General features: G+C 34.3%; 1 protein-coding gene across 1 annotated transcript in view; it reads right to left on the reverse strand.

Moving 5' to 3' along the window:
- Nucleotides 1-16,255, reverse strand: part of PIK3C2G (phosphatidylinositol-4-phosphate 3-kinase catalytic subunit type 2 gamma) — a 353,953-nt gene that overhangs the window by 33,161 nt on the left and 304,537 nt on the right. The window contains exon 30 of the mRNA XM_047741193.1: nt 9,315-9,390. Within this exon, the coding sequence (XP_047597149.1) occupies nt 9,315-9,390 (76 nt within the window). The remainder of the gene's footprint in view (nt 1-9,314; nt 9,391-16,255) is intronic.

Here is a 16,255-nt window from a genome sequence, read left to right on the forward strand (position 1 = left end):
AAAGGCATTTGGTCAAAGGTCATGCAGACAATAAACCATGCAGGGTTAAATGATCTCTAAAGTCTATGTTCTAAAACAACTTGCTGTAAAGGGGCAAAGAAGGGGCAATAATCTAAGGGAAAGAGTTTGAAGAAACCAGAGAGGGAGAATTTTGAGAATAGTTTCCTATGAACAAAAAGAGGCTGCAATATTTTGATTTTCTGCTTCAAATTAGTCTGGAGAATCTGTTATGCTTAATCCAACCATTTATAATAATCTTAAGAGCTGTTAAAAGATTATCGATCCTCAGATGATTATGTTGAAATGTTTGAACGAATGACACTTTAGGAGCAAACACAGCCCTTATTATGCACGAAGTGTCCATTAATGTTAAAAAAGCAGCATTTCAAAATCTTTTTTCAGATGATAATATATTCGTATAACTAAAAAAATAAGAATTTGCTTTAAAAGTATACAATAATATATCTTCCTCCCATTCCTAACACCTATCCACCCAATTCCCCCACCATTATTTCATTAGCTTCCCATATATCCCTCCAGAGGGACACACATCCTTCCAGTTTCTCCATATAAGCAAAAATGAATAAGTACTTTTATTGCCCGCCTCCCCGCTTTTCCACAAATAGAATAGCACATTTATTATTCTGCACAAAGATCTTGGAGAAATTTTTATATTCAGTCAAAGCTTCTTTGTTTTTTTAAGTATAGCTGCATATTATTCCATTATGTGAAATGCCATAATTCATTTAACCAGTTCCCCACTGATGGGCATGTGGTTGTCTCCAATGTTTTCCAGCTGTTACAAACCATGCCACAAAAACATCTTTGTATGCATGGCATTTTGTATACCTGTGCACAAATATTGTATGATAAATTTCCAACAGCAAAATTGGTGGTCGAAGAATATTAGCATTTGTAATTTTGATAAATTCTGGCAAATCACTTTCCATGGAGGTTGTACCAATTTTCATTACCACCAGCAGTGTATGAGTGCCTGCTGATTTGTAACCAAGCTTATTAATTAAATTTTTGGATTTCTGCCAATCTGATGAGTTAAAAATGGTATCAGTGTAATTTTAATTTGCATTTTTATAATGAGTGAATCTGAGGATCCTTTCTTTTGTTTATGAGCCTCTGTATTTTTTGGTCCACATTTTCTTTTCAAATTCTTTACACATTATTCTGTTTTTTGTTGGCCTTTTTCTTACCAATTTCTAGGAGATGGTTATTGTTAGATAACCAATTGTTTGTAATAAATTTCAAATATTTCACCCATTTTATCATTCATATTTGAATTTTTTAAAACTTTGCTATAGTTTCTTATATCCTGCAAAATTATCATGGCTTCTGGATTTGTAGTCATAACTATACTAGGTCATCCTCAGATTATAAAGGATTTTTTTCTGTTTTCTTTGTCATATATATAGCTTTGTTATTTACATTTAGTCTTTCACCCATTTGGTATTTATCCTAGCACATGGTGTGAAATATGCTATCTCAACATTACTGAATTTTCCCATAGTGGTCTGATCACATATTAAATCCTTGAATGTATATGACTCTATTTATGGACATTCTATAATGTTCTACTTAGTCATCCTTTTTTGGGACAACACCACACTGTTTCAATTATTGAGGCTTTGTAATGAGTGTTAGATATGGTAGGACTAGTCTTACCTCTATGTGTTTGTTAAATTTTCTTGGCCTTTATTTGTTTATGAACTGAAGAATTAACTTATCTACGTAAAAATAAATCCATTAATATTTTTAAAAATATATTCAAAATTAAATCAGAAATATCTGACATCTTTATGATGTAGAATCTTCCTGTGTAAGAACATGCTATGTCTTTTCATTCGTTCAAGGCATTTTTGAAATTCCCAAGTAATGTTTAAACGTTTTCTTCATTTGATCTTGCACACTTCCTGTTCAATTTATTCCTAGATATTTTCTCTGCTGTTACTGCAAATGGGATCTTTCTTCTATCTTTCTTCTACCTTTATTCTTTTATCTATATTCTATTGCATATTCTTAAATGCAATAGATAGCTATATATCTATATTTGGTCCCTGATACCTTTAATGAGTCTTCATCATTTGTGATAGATTCTTAGTTGATTATTTTTTTTTCTAGATTTTTTTTTTTCTAGGTATAGGATCATATTACTGGTAGACATTGTTTGTTTTGTCTTCTTTTTGCCAAAATTTGTTTTTAATTTTTTTTCAAAACATACACTCATTTCACAAATTTTTATTGACATTTTATGGCTAAGGCACTGCTCTAGACCCTTGGAACACATTAGACAAAATTCTTCTCTTTGTATTTCTATAGTGGTTAGGGAGATATAAAAAGGCAAAACACACAATAAATAAGTGAAATTTATGATAAGATGAATATAATAAATGATAAGGAAAAAAACCCAGAACATGATGAAGGCACTGGGAACTAGCAGAATAAGGGTCAGTTTGCAACTGTAGATGGGATAAATCTACAGTTTTACCCTCTCAAAGAGGGTACTTCTCATTGAGAAAGTAAGTTTTGAGCAAAAACATGAAGGGGGTGAAAGAGTGAGCCACCTGTTGGTTATTGTGATGATCATGGGCAGAGTGTCTTATTTTATATTTCAGTGGAAACGCTTTTCTACTGTTTCCCTGTCACGCCTAATGTGGGCTTTGGAGAGCCAAGATAGATGCACTTTCTCATGTGAAAGCATTAACCATTTGTTTTTATTTGAGTGCTTTGTCAAGAAAGTTTATTGAAATTTATCAAGTTCCTTTTCAGGGTCTATAGAGACAACCATATGATTTTCTCTGTAAATCTTTGAAATTTATTTATTTATTTATATTTTAAATTTTTTTTAAGATTTTTTTTTTTTTTTTAATTTACTTGACAGAGAGAGAGAGATCACAAGTAGGCAGAGAGGCTGGCAGAGAGAGAGAGAGGAGGAAGCAGGCTTCCCGCTGAGCAGAGAGCCCGACGCAGGGCTCCATCCCAGGACCCTGGGATCATGACCTGAGCCGAAGGCAGAGGCTTAACCCACTGAGCCGCCCAGGCGCCCCTTAAATTTTTAAACTTAAATTCAATTAATTAACATATAATGTATTGCTTGGTTTAGGGTTACAGGTCTGTGCTTCATCAGTCTTATATAATAACCAATGCTCATTACCACACACACCCTCCCCAGTATCCATCACCCAGTTACCCCATCCCACTCCCCTCTCCCATCCTGCAATCCTCAGTTTGTTTAATATGATTAAGAGTCTGTTATGGTTTGTCTCCGTCTCTGGTTTCATCCTGTTTCATTTTTTTCCTCTCTTCCCCTATGATCCTCTGCCTTGTTTCTTAAACTCCTTAAATCTTTTAAGATGATAACATCGATACTGTATATTACCAATATTGATCCATTCCTGCATTTCTGGTCCCAGTGAATTATATTTCTTTAGTGTGCTGATGGATTATTTTGGCAAGTATTTCACTTAGAATTTTCCACTGATACTCTGAAGTGAGATTAGGTTGTAATCCCTTTTTTATTCTTATATCCTTGAAGCTACGGGCATAAATACTGTATGTGCTTCATAAAAATAATATGGAAAAATTTCCTTACTTTTTTCTGCTTTGGAATTGTTTAAATAACAGGGGAATTATCTACTTTTTAAGGGTTTTGTAGACTCCCTCTGGAAATCATCTGAACTTGGTACTATTCTAAACATCACTTTTTGAAGCATTTTCTTTTCTATCAAACTTGATCTTTTCCAGGGCGAATAAATTGTTTTCCTGGAAGACTATTTCAGATAGATTTACAAGTTTAGTCTTGTATGCTTGAGCAAACTAGTCTCTTACTGTTCTTCAGTTTCATCTTTTTCTATGGTTACATCTTGATTCTCCTTTTGTATTTTATATATTTGCATTTGCCTTCCATTCTTTTGATTAGTTTAACTTCTAATTAATTAGTTTAACTACGGGCTTCTCTATTTCTTTGTATTCCTTTAGCTTCCAAATTTATTTATTCTTTTTTCTGTGTTCTAACTCATTAATCTCTACTTGAATCTTCATCCATTTCATTTCCTTTCTTTCTTTCTTCTTTTTTTTTATTCCTTTGGTTTGTTTTATGGTCTTATTCCAATTATTGAGCATTACTTTATCGTTCTCTTATGGTTTCTGAGATGTATAGCTATTCTTTAGAAATTCTGCAATTTTTTTTTAAGTCCTTTTGGTCCAAGAGTTGTTCAAAAGAGCTTATTTTTTAAAAATCTCCAAACAAGTATCTTTTACTTTTCTGAATTTTAAAAATTAATTTCTCACTTTACTTTCTCATGATTAGAAAATGTATCTGTACTATTTCTACTTTTTAGGATTAATTGAAATTTTCTTTATGGCCTAATATATATTCTATTTTCATGATTTTCAGGATAGAGAATTTGATATAAATTAATAAATTTTGCCTCATTAATTTTACTACTTAGTTTTTGATGTATCTACTTACTTTTTTCAGTCTTTCATAAATCAAAAGAAATGAATTAGAATATCCTATTACCAGTCTATTGTATATTTTTCCTTGAATGTTCCATAATTTCTCTTTTATATATGTTGCTCTCATATAATTGATATATATATTACATATAGCATTATTTATGTGTAACAGCTCATGTCTTTATTGAGAATTGTGCTTACAGTTGAAACTTGCATTCTTGTTTAATTCAATGCTTCTTGGCCTAAATGCCACCTACTTTCTCTGTTCTTCCTGTTTTATGTTATTAAAGAAATTACAACATTTTTGTTTTTATGATTTTTAAAGGAAGTCTTTGGCTAAGGAATTTGTTTTTATTTTTATGCACTTGTGATACTTAGAAAAGCTTTTACTTTTGTTCTGGTGGTTACTTTTATTTAGTATTCTTAGGCTTTTATTTTTTTTTTTTTATTTTTTTTTTTTTTAAAGATTTTATCCATTTATTTGACAGACAGAGATCACAAGTAGGCAGAGAGGTAGGCAGAGAGAGAGGAAGGGAAGCAGGCTCCCTGCTGGGCAGAGAGTCGATGTGGGACTCGATCCCAGGACCCTGAGATCATGACCTGAGCCCAAGGCAGCGGCTTAACCCACTGAGCCACCCAGGCGCCCCAGGCTTTTATTTTTTGGACAGTATTTGTTACCTAATAGAAAGAGATAAAATTAGTGTGCATAATCTTTTATACTTTTCTCTCATCTGCCTCCCAATTATATTCAATGTATGATCTTAGTGTTTCTCTAACACTAATATTACATATGTTAAGATTTTTTTATTGTCTGACTTGTTAGATTTTAGTGATATCTTTGATACCCAGCTATTAGAAAGGAAATATTTGGAGAAACTCTCTTCTCATCTTCTTTTCATCTTTTTCTGCCCACATCAGCCACAGGTAAAAGTCTAAAATAATTTTCTAATTGGAAACATATTATATGATATAATACAATATAGTAAAATGCATGATATTTTAAAGCTTTCTACTTTCAGAAACAACTTAAAATTAGTATTTATAAGTAGTCCTAGCCTTCCCCTTCTGTATCATTAAAATTTACATTGAAAACCTGGTACCATACTTCTACCCACAGATAACTGATCTGGGCTCTGCTAGAGCAAGTAATGGTAACATTGACCAGAGAAACTCTGCCATGGAGACTGTGGCTTTAGGTTCCCTTTTAAATTAGCATCTCCAATTGGAGGCACTGATGTGAGGTAATGATTAAAAGCTCCTGTTTGTAACCATTTGTAATTATCAATGGCATCTAAACATGCTCATTAATTCATACTTTTCACTTTGACAACTGCTGTCTTCGATCATTTTCTACTCTATTACCTATGTTATTGTCTCTATACCTTGGCAAAAATCTATCTTTTGAATGTTGGTGTGGTGTACTGGTGGAGAATGGATAATTTTATATATATATTTAAGATTTTATTTTTATTTATTTATTTGACAGACAGAGATCACAAGGAGGCAGAGAGGCAGGCAGAGAGAGAGGGAAGCAGACTCCCTGCTGAGCAGAGAGCCTGATGCGGGGCTTGATCCCAGGACCCCGAGATTACAACCTGACCCGAAGACAGAGGCTTAACCCACTAAGCCACCCAGGCACCCCAATAATTTTATATTTTAATAGAGGTACTATTTGGCATGGGACCTATATTAATTTGGAAGGACTATAGAGGATTATGCCAGTAGAGAGTTAAAGAATATACAAAATAAAATCCAGCAACTTTCTGAGTAGTGCTTTGGTTGAGTATGGTTGACTCCATAATATTTAATGTGATAACTGTAGAAGATTTTTTTCTAGGTGATACTTCAAGAGAACTCTAGTGGTGGGGAGGCAGTGAATTCATTGTGCCAGGACATTCTACAGGAAGTGGCAGGTGTGGGAGTAGTAGCATGATTTGGGGTTTTAATTTCTTCTCTTTTGTCCAAGATACCATGACAAGCCACCATGGTAGAGAATATAAATGTGTCTTCCATTGTTCTTTCTATCATCAATAATTTATTCAGTAATTATTGATGGAGAATCTAGACACCATGTTAAGCCCTAGGGATACAATGATGAGCAATATGTACATGGATTATGTCTTCATGGATTTCTAGTCTACAATGACACTCATGAGCCATAAACATCATTGCAATAAATTTTAAAAAAAACAACACAAAACATTTTAGGAGTACATAGCAAAGACAAATAAGATGAGAGCTGAAGGATGCAAAATATGTGTGTGTATATATATATAGGAGAAGATAGAATAGGGTCAAGTGGTCCAGGCTGAGAAAGGTGCATCTCTTAGGTGCTGAGGTGCTTGTCTCAGTTGAGGAACTGGAAAAACACAAGAATCAAGATAGGGAAGGGCCTGCTATTAAGGCTGGAAAGGGAAATTGGGGGATGCCAGATTCTGCTGGGATGCCATCATGAAGATTTTGGTCTTTATCATAAGGGCAGGGGTAGCTACATAATTTCAGAGGCTCAGTGATATGAAAATGAAAATATGGGATTCCTTTTACAAAAATTATTAAGAATTTCAAGACAGTGACAGCTGAGTATTAAACCTAATTCAGGACCTTTCTAAGCACTGTGCTTAGTGTCACTGCACTGGTCACAAGCCCATGACATTGGCCTACCTAACGGCAAAGAGAAACCAAGGGAAAGTGTGAAGTACAGAGGAGTGATGACTGGATTGGCAGTTTAAAAAGTTATATTGTTCTACCAAAGCATGTTTAGTTGGAGAGTAAAGGCAGAGGAATATTAATATTTCTCAGATCCAGGATTATAAATTATTACTAATATTATCTTCGCAAGGCATGTGCTTAGATACACAGTTATCCAGAATCTACTCAATTTGTTAGTAGAAGCAGGAAATACGGTAAAGTCTGAGACTTTTGCTTAAGGTCATCCTATGTCAACCAATATTTTAGCACACTTGAATAATTTTTTCCTCTCATCATTTAACAACAGAAGCAGAAAGTTTCAACTAACTGACAAGAATATTGCTTAAAATAAATAATGTTCTTTCTTGTTTATGAAAAAAGTATGAAGAACTTGGAAGTTTGGAAAAGAAAATAACTTAAATACAAGGAGGACCAATGTCCTGCTCATCCTTGCTTGTTGTAGTGATTTGCATATTCTGTTTAGAGGATGTGTTCTATTGTTTTAAAACAATAGGCTATATTTCATATGCAACCAGATATTGAGAATCAAATCTTTTGTCCATCATCATTCTGCCAAAACAAGTCTTGAATATTGTATGCTGTAGTAAGCAATAAGTGAAGGAGAAAAAATTCAAATCACCATTTTATTTTTTACAATAACAATCCTAATTTTGTGTGTGCTTATGAATTTCAAATACCTTACAGAGAAATAATACTATCACAAAACTAAAAAATTGATAGTGATCCACAGTTTTAATTTTTCAGTACATAGAGAATCAATTTTCTTTAAGGACTTTAAGGACTTTGATGATAGGTCAACCTATTACTCTTTAAAATGTCTGACAATTCAAGAAATCAGTAACCTTATTTTTTTAATCTGATTAATTCAAGTTTATAAATGTTGATGGTAAAAAATATCCCTAGCTTTTAAAAAAAATCCCAAGTATTTTTAGAAAGAAGGCATTTGTTAAATATTTGTGTACTATGACAATAAAAAGGAAATATTTTTTGTGGATATAGTTCTTCTTTAGACACATGCTATAAATTATAAGAAATGACCTTATTTACTTATTAATGTTTATGGTTTGGCTATATAAGCAGAGTGTCTTAGAGAGTGATACCAAATGAGTAAAACGTAGGGGAATGAGAGAGGTACAATCCTCCTATATTAATTTGGAGCTTGTGAGTGCAGAGCAGCGCATAGTGGGGAAGTGAGTCGTTAGTTTAAAGTTACTTCAGTTTAACAGAAGAGGAGGCAGACGCACACATAAATATACAACTTAATAAGCGATTACACTATTCAACTTGATCTGATTGAATAAAACTATGCACCTAAGGTTAGGAAACCACAGTGGCAGATACGAGCAGAGGCGATAAGCCGATGGGCCTCATCTTAAAGGCAAAGAATCAGAAGGAGGATATGGATAAAATAAAGACTTGGAGTTGCAAAGGAAAGGGGGGCGAGGTCTAGCAAATTATGGGACTGCAAATCTTGCGTGAGATAAAAACTAGTCTCAGTATTGGATAACTACTGGCAACGGAATTTTATTATGAATGCTTAAAATTGATGGGACATTCAGACAGAGTCCCTTCCAACCTAGGAGAAATATTAGAAAATACTAGAAAAGTTAATTAGAATTAACACACATTTGACAGAAAATAGGGTGGGTGATTGTGCTGGGCTAGTTTGGGATCCAGATAATAAAAAGAAGACTTCATGATGGAGGCAGAGTGATTATTGAGCTTTAAAAGATAAGAGTGAAACTGCGAGATAATTCATAATCATTATTATTGCCTAATATTTATTTTTGTTGCTTCCTGAGCTATTGAGCAAACTGGAACACTTACCTGCAGGGGGAAAACAGGAACTCTGTCTCTGAAATGCAATTCCACCTCAAAGCACAATTAACTGAAATGAGTTAATAGTGTGACATCATGTAGTTATTATAATTGGACAAAAACACATTGGTTTGATTTAACTTGAACATTTTCTAAGGGGTTAAAAGTCTTTGGAAATAGTTAGAAAAGACCCTTAAAGCTTATTCTTTAAAAAGATTATAATTTGAAAGTTGAAAATAATATTGTTGTGATATTTTTTTGCACAATTATATAGAAACTCAAAAATTGTACGTAATAATACTGATGACATTACTTGCCTAGGTCCATAAGCGATGATTCTTCAATTGTTTGTTGCACAGGCTCAGAGAGGAAAAATCTAAGCACACAATCACTCTGAAAAATAAGACAAAGTATAATGTTTCTTCATATCTTATATTTATTTATTGCTCCTATTCACAGGTGGGACCCCTGCTAGACCTCGCCCCCCCAGATAGCATTAGGATGGACCCCTAATCCAATATGACTGGTGTTTTTAGAAAAAGGGGAAGTTGAGACACATTCATGTAGGAAAGACAGTGTGAAGAGACACAGGCCAATGATGATCTTTTGTAAGTCAAGGAGAGAGGTATGGAATGATTTTTTCTGTCACAATTATCAGAAGGAACCAAACTTGTGGGCACCTTGATTTCAGACTTTCAGATTCCAAAAATGGGAAACAATGTATTTCTGTTGTTTAAGTCACCCAGTGTGTGGTACTTTGTTAAGGAAGCCCGAGCTAACTAACATAGCACCCAGTGGTGATCCCTACATCCATTACGGGGATTATAGTCCTTCCTTCTCAGGAACCTTGTGGAATATCTCAGTCTATACTTCAGTAGATTTACCTTCTTCCTTTCTTTCTCACCAACATAAAGTAGTCTCTTCATTAGCAACTAGCAAACAGAAGAGTCAAACCACACAAAATGTACTCACACATGAACAATACCTTGTCACAAATGCCCTTTTCAAACCCTGTGTTATTTCCCACCTCTTTGACAAATCTTAAGTTGCCAACATTCATACGGCTTCAACTTCTTCAATTTCTACTCTATGATTTATAACACTCAGTTTTCTGCCACTAACTGTTGTCTGACTTTAATTCTTAAATATCGCAACCATCTATTTTCTTCCTTTCAGGTATGCTTCTGACTTCCAGCATCATTACTTCTCACCCAAATTACAGCAGAGTGTTTCTCCAAGCCTTATCCTGTTACCCTTTGATTCAATCTATTCTCCATTTAATTGTAAAACTGATCTTTCAAAGTAAAAATCTAACAGTTAACTGCTTAAAATCTGGCAGTGGCTCCCCATGGCTCTTAAGAAATAGGTCAACTGCTTCACAAGGTTTGTATGACCTTTCTTGATTGGGATAATGTTCATTTTCCCTCTTCATCTGTCAGCATTTCTCCTCCAGTTATTTTATGCTTAACTACAGCTGAATTATATTTATTTCCTCAAGTGTGTTATCAATAAGGTATCAAGAGGGATTGTCATTTATTCACTCATATCTAATATAGTATTTTTGCTCAATAGATATTTCTTAACCAGAACTGAGATCTCTCTTTAGATATAGAATACATTGGTTTTCTAATACAAATATTATCTATGTAGCAATTTTATACATCGTAAATTAATTAATTACCAATTTCGATCTCTATGTATTGATCTCTTGTGAGCTTGCTTAATAAGACTCTATCCTCAAGAAATGTATCCGTATTCAGGATGCTGATTAAACCAAGTTTTCTTATTTTGAAGGTTTGAAGACAAACTTGGGACTGTGCAGAATTTGTTGAAGAAAATTTGACCTTCTTTGGCCTTTTGACAACTTGTCAATTATTCTTCTCTGGCGACAATTTGGCCTCACCACCCAATGGTTATTAAACTTCAATAGGAGGCAGAATATCTTCCCAATTAGTATCTGAAATGTCACCACTAGCTAATTATTCCCTTGTGTTTACACTGTCATATCCTTGAAATCCTCATTTGTAATTCCGGGTGTGGGTGACATACTAAATACTAATTCCTTATTGTAACAAGATTGTTTTCATTCTTGAGGAGAAACATGATTCAGTGTCAAGGGAGGCAGAAATCAATGAAAGAGATGAAGAGGATAGGAAAAATAATGTTGCTGGATCTTAAAATAATTGATTTTAAAATTTTCTCTGACTTGACTTTACTCAGGGGCATGCCTCCTTCTGCTTTTTAGCACATTGCACCACTGGGTAGTTTGAGTTATATAGAAATGTCAGTAGCTACAATTGTTCTTACTGAAAACTTAGATCAATGTTCTCAACTGGGTTTGTATTGACTCCTAAGCAATGTGGCGATATTTAGCTCTGTAAGTTGTATACTGAGCAACTTTACAGGTGCCCTTTTTACATGAACTGCAAGTATAATCCTACTTAACAGTATTGCCCGTATGTAGGGCTGGCAGATATAGCAAATAAAAGGAGAGGATGTCCATGCAGTATTCGCAACATACTTATTCTATTTTTTTTCCTTTCATTGTATTTTATATATATGTGTATTATTTTCTTTTTTCTTTAAAAAATATTAGTTTATTTTTTTTTCAGTGTTCCAAAATTCATTGTTTATGCATCACACCCACATATGGTATATAAACAACATACTTATTCTAAAAAAATATTTATCTCAAATTCAAATTTAACTGGATGGCCTGCATTTTATCTCACTACCCTACAATATGAAGGGTCTAGAAAATGTGTGAGCACACTTTTGGTTGTCTCAGAGGATACAACTGGCAATTAATGGGCAAGGCCACTTATCCTAAATGTCCTGCAATACACTTAGGAGATTCTTACATTACAAGGAATGTTGCTTTCCCGCTTAATCCTTCAAAAGGTAATCATTTCCCAGGTTAAAAAAAAAAAAAAAACCTCTCTGAATTTAATTACTTTATTCCAGAAGTGGGAAAACTGAATACTAGATAGCATAAGTGATTCACTGATTGAAATTAGTACCAAAAAAAAGCCCCCAAACAAAGAGTGGTAGAGAGTAGTCAATAAGCCCAGGACCACCTATGTTACTATTGCCAATGGCCTACAGATGTGAAGAATGCATATGGGGGACAGGTAGGAGATGTGGGTAGAGAGAATTCTGTAGGAGTCCTAGAACATGGTAACGCTACACAAGCTTGAAACTACTGTGACCTATTGATGAATTTTAAGCAGAAAAGCATCACAATTAGATATTTTTAGAAAGATGACAGTGTAGCATTGTGGAGGAAAGGAGAAAAACAGCAGCCAGTTTAGGAGAATATCATCAGTAAAATTCCTCATATGCTCAATATATTGTATTTTCTGAGCATTCCATCCCGATTTCCCACTAAATCTCTAAAATGGCATTTGTGTTCTTTCCCATTCTATTTATAATTCCAGTCCTGGTTGTGAGGTAAGTCTCCTCTTTGCATCTCCTTGGTCTTCTAACCTCCCTTTGTTATTCTTTTATAAAAATACTCTGCTTTGAAGATCGTGTCTGCTGACTATCCTGCCTTCCTCACTTGCTGTTGCACCTGTCTACTCATCTTTAGGTCACTGATCTTCACTCCTTGAACATTTTCCACCTTGGAACATTGTATTGTCTTCAATAGTTCTTGTCATAACTCATACTTATTTTAATATTCACATAAATTATCCTTCCCTGTGGTTACCGTCTTTATTTTTGAACTCCTCTTATCCATTGATTTTGTTCTGCATCCCACTCAGTCACTCACTCCTGTTCCCTTGATCTTGATCAGTGAAGAAAGCTCTTCCATTAACCTTGATTTCTAGTTGCTTAGTCTACTATCACCATCTTCTTCCTTTCCAGCTCATTCCCTCTAGTTATACAACTCAAACAATCTGTTGACTCTAAGACCTTTTCACTGGCCTTACTCATTTCATATTCTCATGTTCCTTCTTGGACACCTTGGATCTCATGATTGATACTATAATTCCATTGCATATTTCTTTCAACTTGTTTGGCCTTCTCTCCTTTTATTTTATTATATATTTGTCAGTAACCCAACCTGGGTTATTCTCTGCCAATGCTGCAAGTGCAGCAGGCCTGCTGAATGTTCCTGGAGAAAAGCACTCAACCAACCACACTTTACTGGTCTTACTATCACCTCATGCCCACTACCCTCAAGTTGGTTTTTAAGATTTTCTGGCAAGCTATATGTGTCAGTAGTCCATTTATTCCTCTATTCATCTATAGGTCTATTTAATAACTTATCCTTGCTCCCCAACATGCCCACATACTTTCCCTCTCTTTCAGTCTTCTCAAGGCTGTCTTCTTATTGACAGAAAAAATGGAAAAGAATTTCTATAAGCTTCCTCCAACACACCTGTTATCTTACCTCACTTCTGTCCTTTCCTCTATTACATGGATGTACTATCTGTGCTTTAATCTGAGACGAATTTGGGCACTAGATCCCATGCTCTGCTCTATACTCAAAGTCAACACTTTGGTCTCTGGTTAAGTTCTCATTTCTTTCATTATCAATTTTTGCTTCTTCATTGGATATTCCTAGCAGCATACATACATGCTATGACTTAGTTCAATAAACAAAATTCCTGACCTACATTTCCCTGCACACTATCTTTTTCCTGTTCATCCTCAGAGCAAAGCCTCTTCAAGGATAATTCTCTACTTTCTATCCCAAATTCCTCTTTTCATATTCTCTTTTGAACCTATTCTAATCAAGGTTTTGTTCCTAACACTTCCATCAAACTGTTCTTATTAGATTCACTAATGATATCCATTTCGCTAAATCCAGTGGCCAATTCCCAAATTTTGCCCTATCAGTAGTATTTGAAATGGCCGATTTTTCCTTCTTTAAAATGGGTTTTTCTCTTCAATTCTAGGCATAAGATGCTTCTGGTCTCCAACACGTTGCTTTTTCTCAGCTCCTTTTGTTGATTCTTTCCCATCCTCTCAACTTTTAAAATTTGTATGTTCTCTTCTCTTTCATATTCATGTTTCACCTTAAATAATCTCATCCAATCTCATGGCTTTGAAAACCAATTATTTGCTGACAACTCCAATATTTTTATTTCCAGCCTCTCTTTTTCCCTCAGCTCAAGACATTGAATTTTCCACTTGACATCTCTAATTAGAAATTTCATATGGAACTCAAACTTAGTATACTTTGATCTATATTCCTGTTTGGGGGCACCTGGGTGGCTCAGTGGGTTAAAGCCTCTGCCTTTGGCTCAGGTCATGATCCCAGGGTCCTTGGATCGAGCTCTCGGCTCAGCAGGGAGCCAGCTTCCTCCTCTCTCTCTCTCTCTCTCTGCCTGCCTCTCCGCCTACTTGTGATCTCTCTCTTGTCAAATAAATAATAAAAAAATTAAAATCTTTAAACTCCTGTTTGCCCCCACTCTCTACTGAACTCCTACAGTTTTCTCCATCACAGCAAATACTTAACCAATACTAGCTTGTATGGCCATAATAGTAGGTTAGTGATTGCCACTTATCTTGACCCATCAGTACCTGTGCCCTAATGCTTGTTAAATATCTGGAACATCCCTCCTATATGGAACATTATATATTTAGTGAATAAATTAATAAAAGTTTGGGATTTGTTCAGGGACTCTAAAGTTACTGGTCTTTGATATATCAAAGGTTCCAGTAAATGGATTATGCTATATTGAATGCTTTAGGAGGTTATTATATATATTTCTAGAGCAGATGTTTATCTAATAATGGTTTTAAAATGTCTAATATACTTTAAAGTTACAAATGCAGTCTACACAGAGCAAATTTGAAAGCCAATTGAAAAATTTTAAAATTAAAGTCTCTATCAGCTTATTTTTTGCTAAATTCAGAAATCTTATTAATATGTTGTTTATCAATTATATTAAAAGTCATTTGCAATTTAAAATGATTGATTTTTGAGAAAGTTGATCAATTCAAAGTTGCTGAAAACCTGTGTTTTTCCTATATCATATAAACATATTCTTGCTCTCAAAGACTACAGAGACTTATAATATTTGCAAAGATCAGAAGTAATGTAATATAACACTGAGATCAATTTTTTCTCACTTTAAAATAACACATTAAGAATTCCTATTTATTAACTGGCCAGCCAACATCTAGAATTGGCTGCAAGATTTAGTTTCAGTGAGTTAAAACAATAAGATAAATCTATCTCAAACACTGTGAAAGGCTGTAAAAAATGTGAATTTAAAAATGAATTCCCATAAGAGTTTTAAATCACAGTTGAATAGGAATTGTGTTTTATTGCCTTTTTCATAAAGCAGCTTGTCAGAATGTCCAGTCTTTAATGTAGTTCAACACACTGTATTTGTACTGGAGTTACATAGAAGAATGACACTGTGAAGAACAGTGAACTTCTAAAGAATCTTTTATAATTCTGATTCTAAAATGTCATCAGTACTTCACTAGACTCTGAAAAATAATCTTGGTTTTACTGATGGTACACATGTGACATTTATCCTGCCTGCAACGTAATCTCAGCTGGCTCCAAAACGGAAAAGAGCAATGTAGTGACAAATGTAGTAATTAACATCTGGGTTTAGCAAGTGGGGAACAAGAAACATATGTTCACTATTAAGATAGGATTTACCCATTTGGATTTATTTTGACATTTGATTTCTGCTTAAAAAAAATAACATTGCTTAAACCATAAGTGATACTATTCCTTATTTTAAGAGGCTTTCAGAAATGAACAGCAATCCTGCGAAGAGCTAGAAATTACAATTAATATGGCTTTAAAATTTTAAAAAACAACAACTGGTTATATATCTCAGCTGAAGTAAATGTAGATACAGGTGATTTAGGTACTGCCATCATTTGCTGTAACTTTTTTTTTTAAAGATTTTATTTATTTATTTGACAGATGGAGATCATAAGTAGGCAGAGAGGCAGGCAGAGAGAGAGGAGAAAGCAGGCTCCCCGTGGAGCAGAGAGCCGGATGTGGGGTTCAATCCCGGGACCCTGAGATCATGACCTGAGCCAAAGGAAGAGGCTTTAACCTACTGAGCCACTCAGGCGCCCCTCATTTGCTATAACTTTATGTTTCTATGTTCTTTATTAAGATCTTACTTAGTTGGCAACACAATTCCACCAAAACAGAGCAAAATTTAAAGCAAAAACAGTTCCTTTTATCACAACTACCATTTCTTTGAGGAATGAAATTACGATGAAAGGAAAAAAGTTTCTATTAGCGTGAGAGAAGTAAGTAAAACTAAACAAA

This window comes from Lutra lutra, chromosome 8, assembly GCF_902655055.1.
Source record: "Lutra lutra chromosome 8, mLutLut1.2, whole genome shotgun sequence".
In the NCBI taxonomy this organism is placed as follows: Eukaryota; Metazoa; Chordata; class Mammalia; order Carnivora; family Mustelidae; genus Lutra; species Lutra lutra.